General features: G+C 41.7%; 1 protein-coding gene across 1 annotated transcript in view; it reads right to left on the reverse strand.

Annotated features, from left to right (window-relative positions):
* SYCP2L (synaptonemal complex protein 2 like) overlaps positions 1-13,531 on the reverse strand; it is a 56,135-nt gene that overhangs the window by 33,942 nt on the left and 8,662 nt on the right. The window contains exons 5-14 of the mRNA XM_068994204.1: positions 13,030-13,134; positions 12,604-12,628; positions 11,104-11,189; positions 10,916-11,004; positions 8,696-8,730; positions 7,172-7,317; positions 5,505-5,557; positions 4,537-4,582; positions 2,447-2,539; positions 2,282-2,342 (exon numbers count right to left, since the gene is read on the reverse strand). Of these exons, the coding sequence (XP_068850305.1) occupies positions 2,282-2,342; positions 2,447-2,539; positions 4,537-4,582; positions 5,505-5,557; positions 7,172-7,317; positions 8,696-8,730; positions 10,916-11,004; positions 11,104-11,189; positions 12,604-12,628; positions 13,030-13,134 (739 nt within the window). The remainder of the gene's footprint in view (positions 1-2,281; positions 2,343-2,446; positions 2,540-4,536; positions 4,583-5,504; positions 5,558-7,171; positions 7,318-8,695; positions 8,731-10,915; positions 11,005-11,103; positions 11,190-12,603; positions 12,629-13,029; positions 13,135-13,531) is intronic.

Genomic DNA, 13,531 nt, shown 5'->3' on the forward strand with positions numbered 1-13,531 from the left:
AAAAACCATAGCCTTGACTAGACGGACCTTTGTTGACAAAGTAATGTCTCTGCTTTTTAATTTGCTGTCTAGGTTGGTCATAACTTTCCTTCCATCGAGTAAGCGTCTTTTAATTTCATGGCTGCAATCACCATCTGCAGTGATTTTGGAGCCCCCAAAAATAAAGTCTGCCACTGTTTCCACTGTTTCCCCATCTATTTCCCATGAAGTGATGGGACCAGATGCCATGATCTTCGTTTTCTGAATGTTGAGCTTTAAGCCAACTTTTTCACTCTCCTCTTTCACTTTCATCAAGAGGCTCTTTAGTTCCTCTTCACTTTCTGCCATAAGGGTGGTGTCATCTGCTTATCTGAGGTTATTGATACTTCTCCCGGCAATCTTGATTCCAGCTTGTGTTTCTTCCAGTCCAGTGTTTCTCATGATGTACTCTGCATAGAAGTTAAATAAGCAGGGTGACAATATACAGCCTTGACGCACTCCTTTTCCTATTTGGAACCAGTCTGTTGTTCCATGTCCAGTTCCTACTGTTGCTTCCTGACCTGCATATAGGTTCCTCAAGAGGCAGGTCAGGTGGACTGGTATTCCCATCTCTCTCAGAATTTCCCACAGTTTATTGTGATCCACACAGTCAAAGGCTTTGGCATAGTCAATAAAGCAGAAATCAATGTTTTTCTGGAACTCTCTTGCTTTTTCCATGATCCAGTGGATGTTGGCAATTTGATCTCTGGTTCCTCTGCCTTTTCTAAAACCAGCTTGAACATCTGGAAGTTCACAGTTCACGTATTGCTGAAGCCTGGCTTGGAGAATTTTGAGCATTACTTTACTAGCGTGTGAGATGAGTGAAATTGTGCAGTAGTTTGAGCATTCTTTGGCATTGCCTTTCTTTGGGATTGGAATGAAAACTGACCTTTTCCAGTCCTGTGGCCACTGCTGAGTTTTCCAAATTTGCTGGCCTATTGAGTGCAGCACTTTCCCAGCATCATCTTTCAGCATTTGAAATAGCTCCACTGGAATTCTGTCACCTCCACTAGCTTTTTTCATAGTGATGCTTTCTAAGGCCCACTTGACTTCACATTCCAGGATATCTGGCTCTAGGTGAGTGATCACACCATCGTGATTATCTTGGTCGTGAAGATCTTTTTTGTATAGTTATTCTGTGTATCCTTGCCACCTCTTCTGAATATCTTCTGCTTCTGTTAGGTCCATACCATTTCTGTCCTTTATTAAGCCCATCTTTGCATGAAATGTTCCCTTGGTATCTCTGATTTTCTTGAAGAGATCTCTAGTCTTTCCCATTCTATTGTTTTCCTCTATTTCTTTGCACTGATCGCTGAGGAAGGCTTTCTTATCTCTCCTTGCTATTCTTTGGAACTCTGCATTCAGATGCTTATATCTTTCCTTTTCTCCTTTGCTTTTCACTTCTCTTCTTTCCACAGCTATTTGTAACACCTCCCCAGAGAGCCATTTTAACATAACCACTTCTTAAAATTGTGATACAAAATATAACACTTACCTTGTTAATTTTTCTTAAGCGTAGAGTTCAGTGGTATTATATTCACATGGTTGTGGAAAAGATCTCCAGAACTTTTTCATCTTACAGATCTGAAACTCTGCATCCATTGAACAGCTCTCCATTTCCCCCTCCCCATAGCCCGTGGTAACCACCATTCTGCTCTCTGTCTCTATCAACTTGACTTGACTTCAGACACTTCATTTTAGTGGAATCATACAGTATTCGTCTTTTTTGTGACTAGCGTTTACTACTTAGCATGACATCCTCAGGGTTCATCTATGTTGGAGCATGTGCCAGAATTTCCTTATTTTTAAGGTAAATAACAGTCCAGTGTATGTACAGATTACATCTACTTTATCCATTCTTCGGTCGATGAACACTTGGGTGTCTTCCATCTCTTGGCTATTGTGAATAAGGCTGCCATGAACATTGGCAAATCTATTCAAGTCCAACTCTCAGTTCTTCTGGATACAAATCCAGAAGTGCAACTGCTGGATCCCATGGTGACTCTATTTTCAATCTGTTCAGGAACTATAGCCATTTTTTACAATGAGAAAATCAGGCAAGTCACTGAACCCCAACATTACAGACTGGAGGAGTCACCGGTCCTTCCCCCTGAGCACAGCCCGGCTTCGACCACACTCACCAGCTCCCTCTACCTCAAGTGCAAGCAAAGTTCGCCCTGAATTAACTAAGCATACACAGCAACTGTAAACAGAAATAACACTCACCAGTAAAACGTGGAGCGGTTTAGAATGAACATCTTACCTAGTATGCAGAAATTCATCACTGCTTCCTTCAAAAGTCTTACTGAGTCCCACAGATCACTCTTGGAAAAAAAATAAATAAGTGAAATTCGTGAGCACTTAACACACACTTGGATATCAACATTCTCTAAGCACTGAGGTCTAAACAGGAATCAAACATGATTACCTCAGGATTGTGTATATAAAAAGTTACACTCTGACTCCCTAGGTTGAAATCGATCCAAAATTTCTCTAATTTTTCATCTGCAGGTTTTCTCATCTGTAAGATATAATTTCAGCATTAATATGTGAAAGAGTCAAATGAAAATTCCACTAAAAACAGAACGTTTTCCCCTAGAACAATCCTACTTTAAGATTACAAGGTCTCCTACTGTCTCTCACTTCTGCAAAACAGGAAGAGGGTTTCAATTTTAATAGCTCACCTATTTCTGAAAAAAACTCTATATACTTATAAAAACTTATAAAAACTCTATACTTAGCAATAGATGTTTAAATGTGTCAGATAACTATCCACACCATTTTTTTTCCCTAGTGCAAGTCACAGAGGAAATAGTTCTATGTGAAAGCAGTAACAATCCACATGGCAATGGATAGAAACTTCTAGCAAGGAGGTACTGTGATCAAATAAAAATGGTGGTTGGCTGTCTAACTTGCCACGTGCTGGAAGAAGGCTAAGACCTGAAGATTTCACATTATTCTCATTTTCATTGAGTACAGTCACTCCTCCGTATCCATGGGTTCATTCAAACAAATGTGGATTGATTCAGAAAGCTCTAAAAAGCAAACCTTGATTTTTGCCACATGCTGGCAATTATTTACATAACATATTGTATTACTATTTACAACTATTTGCATAGTATTTGCATTGTGTTAGGCATTGTAAGTAATCTAGAGATGATTTTAAGTATGTGGGAGAGTGTGTGTTCATTGTATGCAAATACTAAGCTATTTTAGATAAGGGACTTGGGTGTCTGCAGATTTTGGCATCCACAAGGGGTCCTGGGCCTGGCTCCCCCATAGGTACCAAGAAACGACCATATTACAAAATAAATATATGCTCTTACAGAAAGGAGAAAGAAGGAAAGAAAGCTAGATTAAAACAGTGTGGTATTTATGTGTATAAATGTGTGTGTATGGTGCTTATAGAAAGAGTAAATATCTCCTTCTTAGTCCCCCAACTTCACAGAGGTCCCTTTTCATGGGAACCATTAACAACACCTTTGTTTCTTCCCAGATATGTTAGACACACTCAGCAAGCATATATAAAGTTTCTATTCCTCAGCAAGTGGGACAAACACTAGACTTACTATTCTCCCACTTGCTTCTCCAATAAACAGTATTTCTTGGCCACCATTCCATCAGGCATGTCCACTTTTTATTAATGACAGCTACAAAGTTGAGCAAAGGTGTTAACACATGTCTGTGGCGTGGAAAGCCAAAGTATGGACCCCCTACTGAAGCTGATGGAAATTTAGAAGTCCTAGAAAGAAGTAAGCAAGCGGGGATTGGAGTCCTCAGACAACCAGAAGGAAAAACAGACAGACCTGAGATGCAGGAATCAAGCTACCAAAATCAGTTCGAGAGAGAAAGAATTTATGTAGTCATGATCTAACAGTTCAGCTCACAGAGGCCAAGAAGGGCACGCTAGACCCAAACAAAGAAAGGGTTAACTAGGAGATTCAAGAGACACGATCCAGGAAACCTCAGCAAAGGCCAGGTTCAGAGGCCTTTGAAAATTTTACCCAAAACAACAAACCTGAGATGGTACAGGTTGGAGCACTTTTACATGAAGGATCTTGTTCCTCTAGGAGCCAAAGAAGAGGGTGAAAAGAGACTACACAATTTTGGACTATGAAGGACAAGGTAGAATGACCTAGAGAAAGGAGAGTGATCCCAGTTGCTGAGGACAGAGCGGGAGGTACCTACTGGAAGGAAAGAAGCAAGGGACCTGCCCTGTTCCCTCCAGTCCAGGTGTGAACAATGAGGCCCATCGACAGGATAAAGTAAGGCAAGGGTCCTGTGACTGACCTCGTGAACAAAGTATATAAACTCAAAAATTCATTTATCAAGTAGTGACAGCAGGGCTCTTAAATAATAAGCTTCAGAGCTGAGGCCTCTAGGAAGAAAAGCAAGATTTCTTAAAAAACAACAACAACAACACCCTTCTGTGTAGCAAGAGCAGTTTGGCCTGATGTACATCTCCCTATGGATCTCACTATATAGCAGCCAACTTCACAACCCCAAAGACACACATACCTCATGATCACCAGCAAAAGCAGCAACGCACGGAAATGAATAGACCCTGCAAAACATCTCACAATTAGAAAGTAAAATAAAATATGGATGGACCCCACACACAAGCTACAGACATTCTACAAACAAATATGGATAACTAGGTGTGCTGGTAAGTCCCTTGGTACAAAGTATGGAAGAGGCTCTCAAGCTGCAAGTGGAGATCTGGTACCATGGGCAGAATTCAAATCCCACCAGGCAGGTCACAAGCCAGGTTTTCCAGTACTACATACACCTCAACCCAGCTGCCTGGCAAGAGTCCTAATGAAAGGAGTGAATTTAGCCAATATTTTCTCAAAGACTTAACTGTCCATAATACATCTTTCCCTAGTTATCCTCAGACCTACAGGAAATCATTCTTCATAAAATCTCTCTGGAGGATATGTTACAACTGCTCTAAATCACAAGTAAATACGTTACAGACTGAATGAAACCATTTAACACACTCGCTAATGAATCACTAGGCACAATGAGTCTTCTCTTCTGAGAGTTCTACTCAATGGATAACCCAGTGATGCCCAGTAAATTCTGTATTCTCCCCTAAAATAAAACAGATTCTAGATTTCTTAAAAAAACATTAGACATTCAGTGATTTCTCTGGTAGTACAGGGGACAAGAATCTGCCTGCCAATGCAGGAGATACAGGTTCGATCCCTAGCCCCGGGGAAGATCCTACATGCCTCGGAACAGCTACGCCCATGAGCCACAGCTACCGAAACCCACGCACCCCACAGCCCCCGCTCTGCAGCAAGAGAAACCACCCCAAGGGAAAGCCGTGCACCACAATGAAGAGGAGCCCCCACTTGCCGCAACTATAGAGAAAGCCCGCGTGCAGAAACAAAGACCCAGAGCAACCAAAAATCAAATAAATTTTTAAAAAGACATTCAGAATAGAACTAGTCAATAAAGTAAAGCTCAGAGAAACGTCTTACCTTCTTTGGTCACCAAGCCTGTCATTTAGGTGATTGACAAACCGTCTACAATCCTTCAAAGTAAATAATGCAAACTTTTTGTTAAACAAACCAAGATATTCAATTTAAATACTACCCTTTGCAGCATAACAGGGACCAGTGTTTGCTTCTACATTTTCAGGATCCAGTGACATCAAGACTCCATAAGGACTCATTATTAACCATGATAACTGTAACAAAGCTTTGTATCAGAAAGAGGAGGCTCCAGGCTCAAGTTCTGAACCCCCAGCTGAGGAATACTTTATGTGCAATTATGTCTCCCTGGGTTAAAAGAGTGATCAAGAGAAATACCTCTTACTGATGACCTAGACTGTAATATTTGACTAGCCCTTGGGCATCCATCTCCCCAGCACAAGCCAAGCACAAACCCCCACAACTAGGGGTTTATCCTGGTGTATTTATCCACTGCCAATTTTCCTTATCAGGAGTTCTCTCTCCTGCTCCTTCCTGGAATCTCTCTCCTGCTATAGGTTCTAAGAATAAAGAATATGTCTAGAATTCTCCTAATCAAAAACCATTAGGGAGGCAAACTTGTTACCCCCCAAATTCTAAAACTAGAGAAATAGTGATCGAGGCTTTTTTCCCCCTTGTTGGCGGGGGATGTGTGTTGTAAACAGTCCTTGCACTCCATGTCTGGGACACGGATGTGAGCCTCCCTCTAAAAGCAATTCCACTAAGAAACTGACGGCTGTGACAGAAAATGATTTGAGAAACAAGATAATTACTTCTGTTTTGCAAAACTGAAGGTGAAAAGTGAAAGTGAAGTCACTCAGTCTGTCCGACTCTTTGTGGCCGCATGGATTATACAGGGCATGGAATTCTCCAGGCCGGAAGACTGGAGTGGGTAGCCTTTTCATCCTCCTGTGGATCTTCCTGACCCAGGAATCAAACCGAGGTCTCCTGCATTGCAAGCGGATTCTTTACCAACTGAGCTACAAGGGAAGCAGGTGGCATGAAAGACACCAAAAATTATTGGCTTTCCTTGTGGCTCAGCTGGTAAAGAATCTGCCTGCAATGTGGGAGACCTGGGTTCTAATTCTGGGTTGGGAAGATCCTCTGGTGAAGGGAAAGGCTACTCACTCCAGTACTCTGGCCTGAAAAATTCCATGGACTGTATAGACCGTGGGGTAGCAAAGAGTTGGACACAACTGAGAGCTTTCACTTCACTTCAAGCTGCAGAGGCTGGAGGGCTCACGTCATAAGCACCCCGTGATACTCCTCTGCCAGCAGAGCCCCCAAGCCAGCTTCAGCCTCCACCATTACCCCAGGTGCCTCTGCAAGGCACATCCTTTTCTCCTCTGACTCTCCCTGCCCGTCAAGGTTTGCTGAAAGTCGCTTCCGGCTCCATGACATGGTCTCTGACTGGATCCATCAAATGCACACAGTCCTGTCTCCAGGCTGTCTCCTATAAAGATGTCCTAACTCTAAGCTGGTATTTGCTCCACACATACTCTATTGCTATTGTCCTCAAGTTATTTTCACATAAGTGGGAAACAGGAAGCTTCAAAATGGCAACACAATCACACTCGAGGAAAAAAACCCTCCCCTAAGCCCAACATACACGAAGGCTCTGAAAAGATGCTTCATGAGTATTGATTAAATAGAATTTTCATGACCACGGATCTCACCGTCTCAAATTCTCGGTCGTTAATTTCTTTGAAAGCCTTAGCAATGGTGTCATCTTCAAACCACTGAGGGACAAAGTCCTCCCTGGATTGTCTCGTCGTCGTCAGTCTACACAACGCTTCACAAAGAGCCACCTGCTGGTCATAATCTAGAGATTAAAAACATGGCAGACAGGGATGATTCTGGGCACGAAGCAAAAGCAACAGCGAGTTCCACAGACCAGCATTTGTTCTAAGAAGCTCCAGCTTAGACGACTAGCACGGGGCTTCTAGTGTTAAGCAGCAAGCTATATCCTGGAGCAATTACAATCATTTAAAGTGTGAAAGTGTTAGTTGCTCAGTCATGCCTGACCCTTTGCAACCCCATGGACTGCAGCTCGCCAGGCTCCTCTGTCCATGCAATTCTCCATGCAAGAATACAAGAGTGGGTTGCCATTCCCTTCTCTGGAGGATCTTCCTGACCCAGGGTTCAAACCCAGGTCTCCTGCATTGCAGGCAGATTCTTTACAATCTGAGCCACCAGGGAAGCCCCAATGATCATTTAAATTCATCTATAAGAAATTTTAGGAGAAAAATCCAAACAATAGGTCAATATGCAACAATTTCTAAAAACACTAAATGTTACTTCTGCATTCGATATTTCAGATATATTAAAACATTTAAAACCAACTATGTCTAAGACTCACAGACACAGAGAACAAATTAGTGGTTACCAGTGGGAAGAGGGAAGGGGAAAGGGGCAAGATAGGAGTGAGGAAGTAGGAGGTACAAAGTGTTGGGTATAAAACTAGCTATAAGGATACACTGCACAGCATGGGGAGTACAGAAAGAGTTTTACAGTAACTATAAGCTGAGTATAACCTTTAAAAATTGTGAATTACTATATTGTATACCTGTAACTTATATAACATTATACAACTAGACCTCAATTTAAAAAAAAAAAAAAAAAAGATTTTTTTTCCCCAGTCTTAAGAAATATTTCTACTATAGCAAAATCTCAAGATAAATTGTGGTTTTTCAGAGCAGATAAACAAAACTACATATCCCAACATATTTAGATTTTAAACAATATTAAAGGTAAAAACCAAACGGCAACTGGATATGAAAACTTAAAATTTGCAAAATAACAGTGTATGTTGCTTGTGAATATATGTATTAAAGTATAAACATATTCTTGAAAATGGAAAACAACTCCAAGTCAAGGATTATCTCTACAGATAAAGAGGGGAATGGGATGGGAATTTGGACATGGGGCTTTACCTGTAACTCTGATTTACTTAAAAAATAATTTGAAGCAAATGTGGAAAAATGATCAAATTTGACTCACCTCATTGGAGAGTAAAGGAATATTCATTAACTATCCTTTATGGTTTCAGCATGCTTAATGCTTCAATCATAAATTAAAAATAAAATTCTACTTCCTAATTTCAATTTGACCATACTTTATTTCCCATAGTTCCAAGATGCTCATTAAACCCACATCCAGTATTTAATATTCTCATATTTAAAATTCTAAATGCTTCTTACCACCCACAGTCAAGATTGTCCTTGCAAGGTCTTTCCTGAAATATTTAGATAAATTTCATTTTACTGGGATGAACATAAATAAGTAAAACTTTACTACATTGGCATTAAAATTTTAAACCGAGATGTATATTTTTTTGAAAGTATTTCAAACTCATTATCAGAATGTCCTCGATGTTAAGAACATATGTTTATGGGAAAAGTCTCAAATTTATATATTGACTTAAATATACTTTTTTAAAGAGAAACTAGAACTACTACACATTCTGAGATTCTAGTTCTTCTGTAAATGAGTTTGATCCTCCCCAAAGAATTTATCAAATGCTAAGAGTCTGGAATTCTATAATCACCTCACCAGCCTGTGAAGATATATATTCTTTATTATTATTATTACCTAGCTTTACCCTGGAAGAAATGACACAGTAGGTGCTGTGGGTCTTTCCTGGAGAAGGCAATGGCACCCCACTCCAGTACTCTTGCCTGGAAAATCCCACAGATGGAAGAGCCTGGTGGGCTGCAGTCCATGGAGTCTTTCCTATCGCCGTTTGGAATCAATTTTTAAAACTGATAAAGCTACAGATGTAATGGGGTTAAGTTATCACATTACTGTGACCAGAGATTCCCAAACTTCATGTTCATTTAAGAATTTCAATTAAATGCTGACAAGTGTGATGCTGATCTTTTTTAATGTCATAACTCCAAAGCTAAAGAATGGATTTTAGAAATCTTGTAACAGTTCAGTTTCTCATAATAAGTGGATGGATTTGTCACAATTTAATAGAAGTCTTAGAATTGTCTTATCAAGAGTTCTACTTAATTTTATGTTTGCAGGTTTTACATTTGACTAGAAATGCAGAACATTCCAGATGAGAACACTCAAACGTTAAGTGCATTAGGCTGAAAACTGAGCAGAGTCCATCAGGTCGACTTCTCTCCAGATGTAAACACATGACTAAGGGTAATAATTAAACTAATGTATTCAAAGAAACACAGCAGGAAAAATTCAGAGGAAACACTGTATCCTGCAAAGAGTTAAGCGGACAAACACGGTGAGCTCCACAGTCTCCAATCACCTCCTTCAGTCTGTGCTGTGCTCAGTCGCGTCTGACTCTTTGCGACCCTATGGACTGTGGCCCACCGGGCTCCTCTGTCCATGGGATTCTCCAGGCAAGAATACTGGAGTGGGTTGCCATGCCTGCTCCAGGGGATCTTCCCGACCCAGAGATCGAGCCCATGTCTCTTGCATTGCAGGGGGATCCTTTTCCATCTGAGCCCTCAGGGAAGCCCTCACTGTGATCAGCTGGATCCCCTCCTCTTGCAGGCATGGCTGAGTGTCACTTGAACAATGGAGGGCCATAATGATGTCTCTGATGCTGACTGGTGCTCAGCACACAGGTTCAGGCTCAAATCTCAAAACAAGGTACTAGTGTTGCTTCCCATGGTCGACAGGACCACCTTACCTCCAAAAGTCAATGTCCCAGGAACTATGTAACTGTGAGCGGGTCACCAAAACCCCCAAAATCCATCCCGTGGAAAGCAATACATGCTGTACTGGGACAGCTAATAGCTGGTAACCTGTGAATATCTGCTCTCTACCAGGTGATATGCTTATCACTTTCAATGGATTGCCTGATTTGACCTGTACTCTATCGATCAGGTATTAATGTTGGTTCCATTTTACAGGTGAGCAGACTGAGGTGTAGTGAGTTAAGACTGTGCTCTAGAGGAACAACCAGTGTAAGTGGTGAAACCAGGGTTGGAAGGCTAAAGCCTGGCACCAGGTCTGTATTCTTAACATTCTCCCATGAGTCGCTAATTCAGTTCACATTCACAGTGAAAAATAATCTAAAGCCTGAGAAAGTATTTCACCTCACAAATGTGATAGAACCAGAAGAAAAAAAAAAAATCCACCACCACAAACACCTAAACAGAACAAAGACTGTCTGTGTGTTAGCTGCCCAGTTGTGTCTGGCTCTTTGTGACCCCATGGACTGTAGCCCATCAGGCTCCTCTGTCCATGGGATTCTCCAGACAAGAATCCTGGAGTGGGTTGCCATGCCCTTCTCCAGGGGATCTTCCCGACCCAGGTATACAGCCCAGATCTCCTGTATTGCAGGCAGATTCTTTACCATCTGAGCCACCAGGGAAGCGCAACAGATTGGGGTAGTACAGTTCAGAGATTTTTCCCTTACATGACCACCAGATCAGGTCAAGGTCACGTACATAAGACGACAAGGGCCTTCCAACAAGAGGAGACGTTTTCTCTCTTCCCGAGGTACAGCTTGCAGAATGCCATTCAAGGTCTTCAGTGCCTGTTGGGAGTTGGGAAAGGTTTTCAGAGGAAGAGACAAAGACAGGACGAGGCACAAACTTCTTCATGGGGCCCAGGGCCACTGGTGTCAACAACTCACCTCCCGTTGGATCAAAGGATTTACAGCTTCTTCTGTCACTAGAAATCCCAAGGTAAATATGAAGGAATTCAACAGCTGAATTTTCCCTGAAAGCAGAATTTTCAAAGAATCACACTGATGCTAAAAAAAAAAAAGAAAAGGATAAGGAAATGATTGTACACAGCAGGAGAAGCAAAGGCTGAAAAGCCAAGGGCAGCAAATGTTTCCGAAACTATCTAGGGTGGATAAGGGACACATGCTAGCCTACTGCAAGGTCTAGAAAGCCCCAGGACACAGTAGATCCGCAGGGCCTTTGTTGTTCAGTTGCTAGGTCGTGTCCGACTCTCTGCGACCCCATGCACTGCAGCGCACCAGGCTTCCTTGTCCTGCACGACCTGGAAACCCATGGAGATAAGCAGCAGCAGTCCATGCGGAGTCTGACTGTGCTCTTCGCATCTCAGGCAAAGCTGCTTCGGTATCCAGAGTGAGCAACATGCAAGGGCGGCTCCTGAACACAGTTTCCCATTGTTTCTATGCATTTTTCACATTTGTGAATTTTATAAAAGCAAGCATTTTATAAAGGTCTTGGGCGGCTTCCCTGGTGTCTCAGATGGTAAAGAATCTGCCTGCAATGTGGAAGACCCAGGTTCGATCCCTGGATCAGGAAGATACTCTGGAGATGGGAATGGAAACCCACTCCAGGATTCTTGCTTGGAGAATCCCATGGACAGAGGAGCCTGGCGGACTATAATCCATGGGGTCGCAAAGAGTCGGACACAGCTGAGCGACTAAGCACAGCACAGTCACCGTAGAATGCAGTGTGGATTTAGTAGTAGCTTTTCAGAAGAATGAAAAAGATGGAAAATACGGAGAGGACATTAAAATGGCCCCGATATCTATCTATCTTTGTCTTCTTTATTTTTAAGTGGAGGTAATCGCTTTACAATGTTGTGTTGGTTTCTGGCATACAACATCGTGAATTAGCTGTAAGTATACATGGCACAAATTAGGCACAAATCAGCCCCTCCCTCTTTACCTCCCCTACCCAAGCCCACCCCACTGACTCTGTGCGTCTTTGAATGCATGGTTTCATAATTGAAAGTGTGGAATTACCTTTAACGTGAGCTAAACTGAACAATATCACCCGAACATCCAAATAATCTACCTTTTGCGCTCTTGAAAGACAGAGAGAGGCATGGAATTGATTTCACGTTAAATCAGCATTAGGTAATTTTGCTGGTTTGGATGACAGAAGTGTCTCTCCATCCCTGATCGGAAATGAAGGACCAAACAGTGGTAGAAGCAGCGAAATAAAGATGCACCAGAGGCAAGTGAGGCACACTTGATAGCAAAACTCACTGCAGCACCACAATCTGCCTGCCACAAGACGGTCAGCTAATCCAAATATAACAGTTAGACCCACAGCACTTTTCCCATCATTTAGGTAAATATTCTTCTCTATTCAAGAATATTTGAGTAATGAGAGGTCAGTGGCCAGTTAGTAGTAAATAATATACTTACCTTGACTACTACGTCTGGAAATAATCTAATGAAAAGAAAAAGTAAAACTTCTATTATTTTTTAAAAGCATTATCAACTGTAACATTAATGTATTAAGGCTGATAATTCTCTAACAGGCAGAAGTTGGCTTTAACTACCATAGAAAAAAATTATAGAGAAATCCTATTTGACCTTCAATCCACTGTATTAAAATCAGCTTATTACCTCCAATCAGGTGAACAATATATTTGAAAATAAATCACCTTATTTTTCTATAACGTTGGTTACACATACTGTTTGTTACTATTTCATATAACATTTCTAATAATAAAATATGAGTCTTTTAGTAAAACCCACTTCTTGGAAAAACACAAGCATAAACAACTTGAAGATTCCTGCAAATTACCAACGCTATCTGCTCACTAAAGCACCCGCCCCCATCCTTACCAAGGCTGTGTCAAAGAAGTCTTCTGTCGCGTTCTTCAGAGATGTGTCTGAGGCTAGGTCTGCCATGGTCAGAAATCCCACTGTTCTTTCAAACCAGGAAACCATGTACACAATAAAAGAAATACTTATACAATCTCTAGGACTAAATCTCTACTCCCCATTTGATAAAATTTCACAACTGTATCATTTTAAAGACCTCTTTCCATTCGATTAGGTCTGGTCCTGAAGTCTTCATCTAGACCACTCCAGAATGGACTCAGACCACTACAGAGTTGCAGTAAGTTCTGATACCAGCAAGAACCGGAGACTTTGCCAGGATCATCCACACCAGAAAGCCTTATAAAGGGGCTAGAGAGTGCTCAAGAGAACGCAGGAGAAATTCCTCATTCCTGTAACCCCGGAGGTTACAGAAAACAAGCCATCCAACATCGAAGGACAGCAGATTCCAGAGAGCTCTCCAGAAGTGGGCCAGTGCAGGACACAGGCCCGGCCACGTTCCTTC

The sequence above is a fragment of the Capricornis sumatraensis genome, chromosome 22, assembly GCF_032405125.1.
Source record: "Capricornis sumatraensis isolate serow.1 chromosome 22, serow.2, whole genome shotgun sequence".
NCBI lineage: Eukaryota > Metazoa > Chordata > Mammalia > Artiodactyla > Bovidae > Capricornis > Capricornis sumatraensis.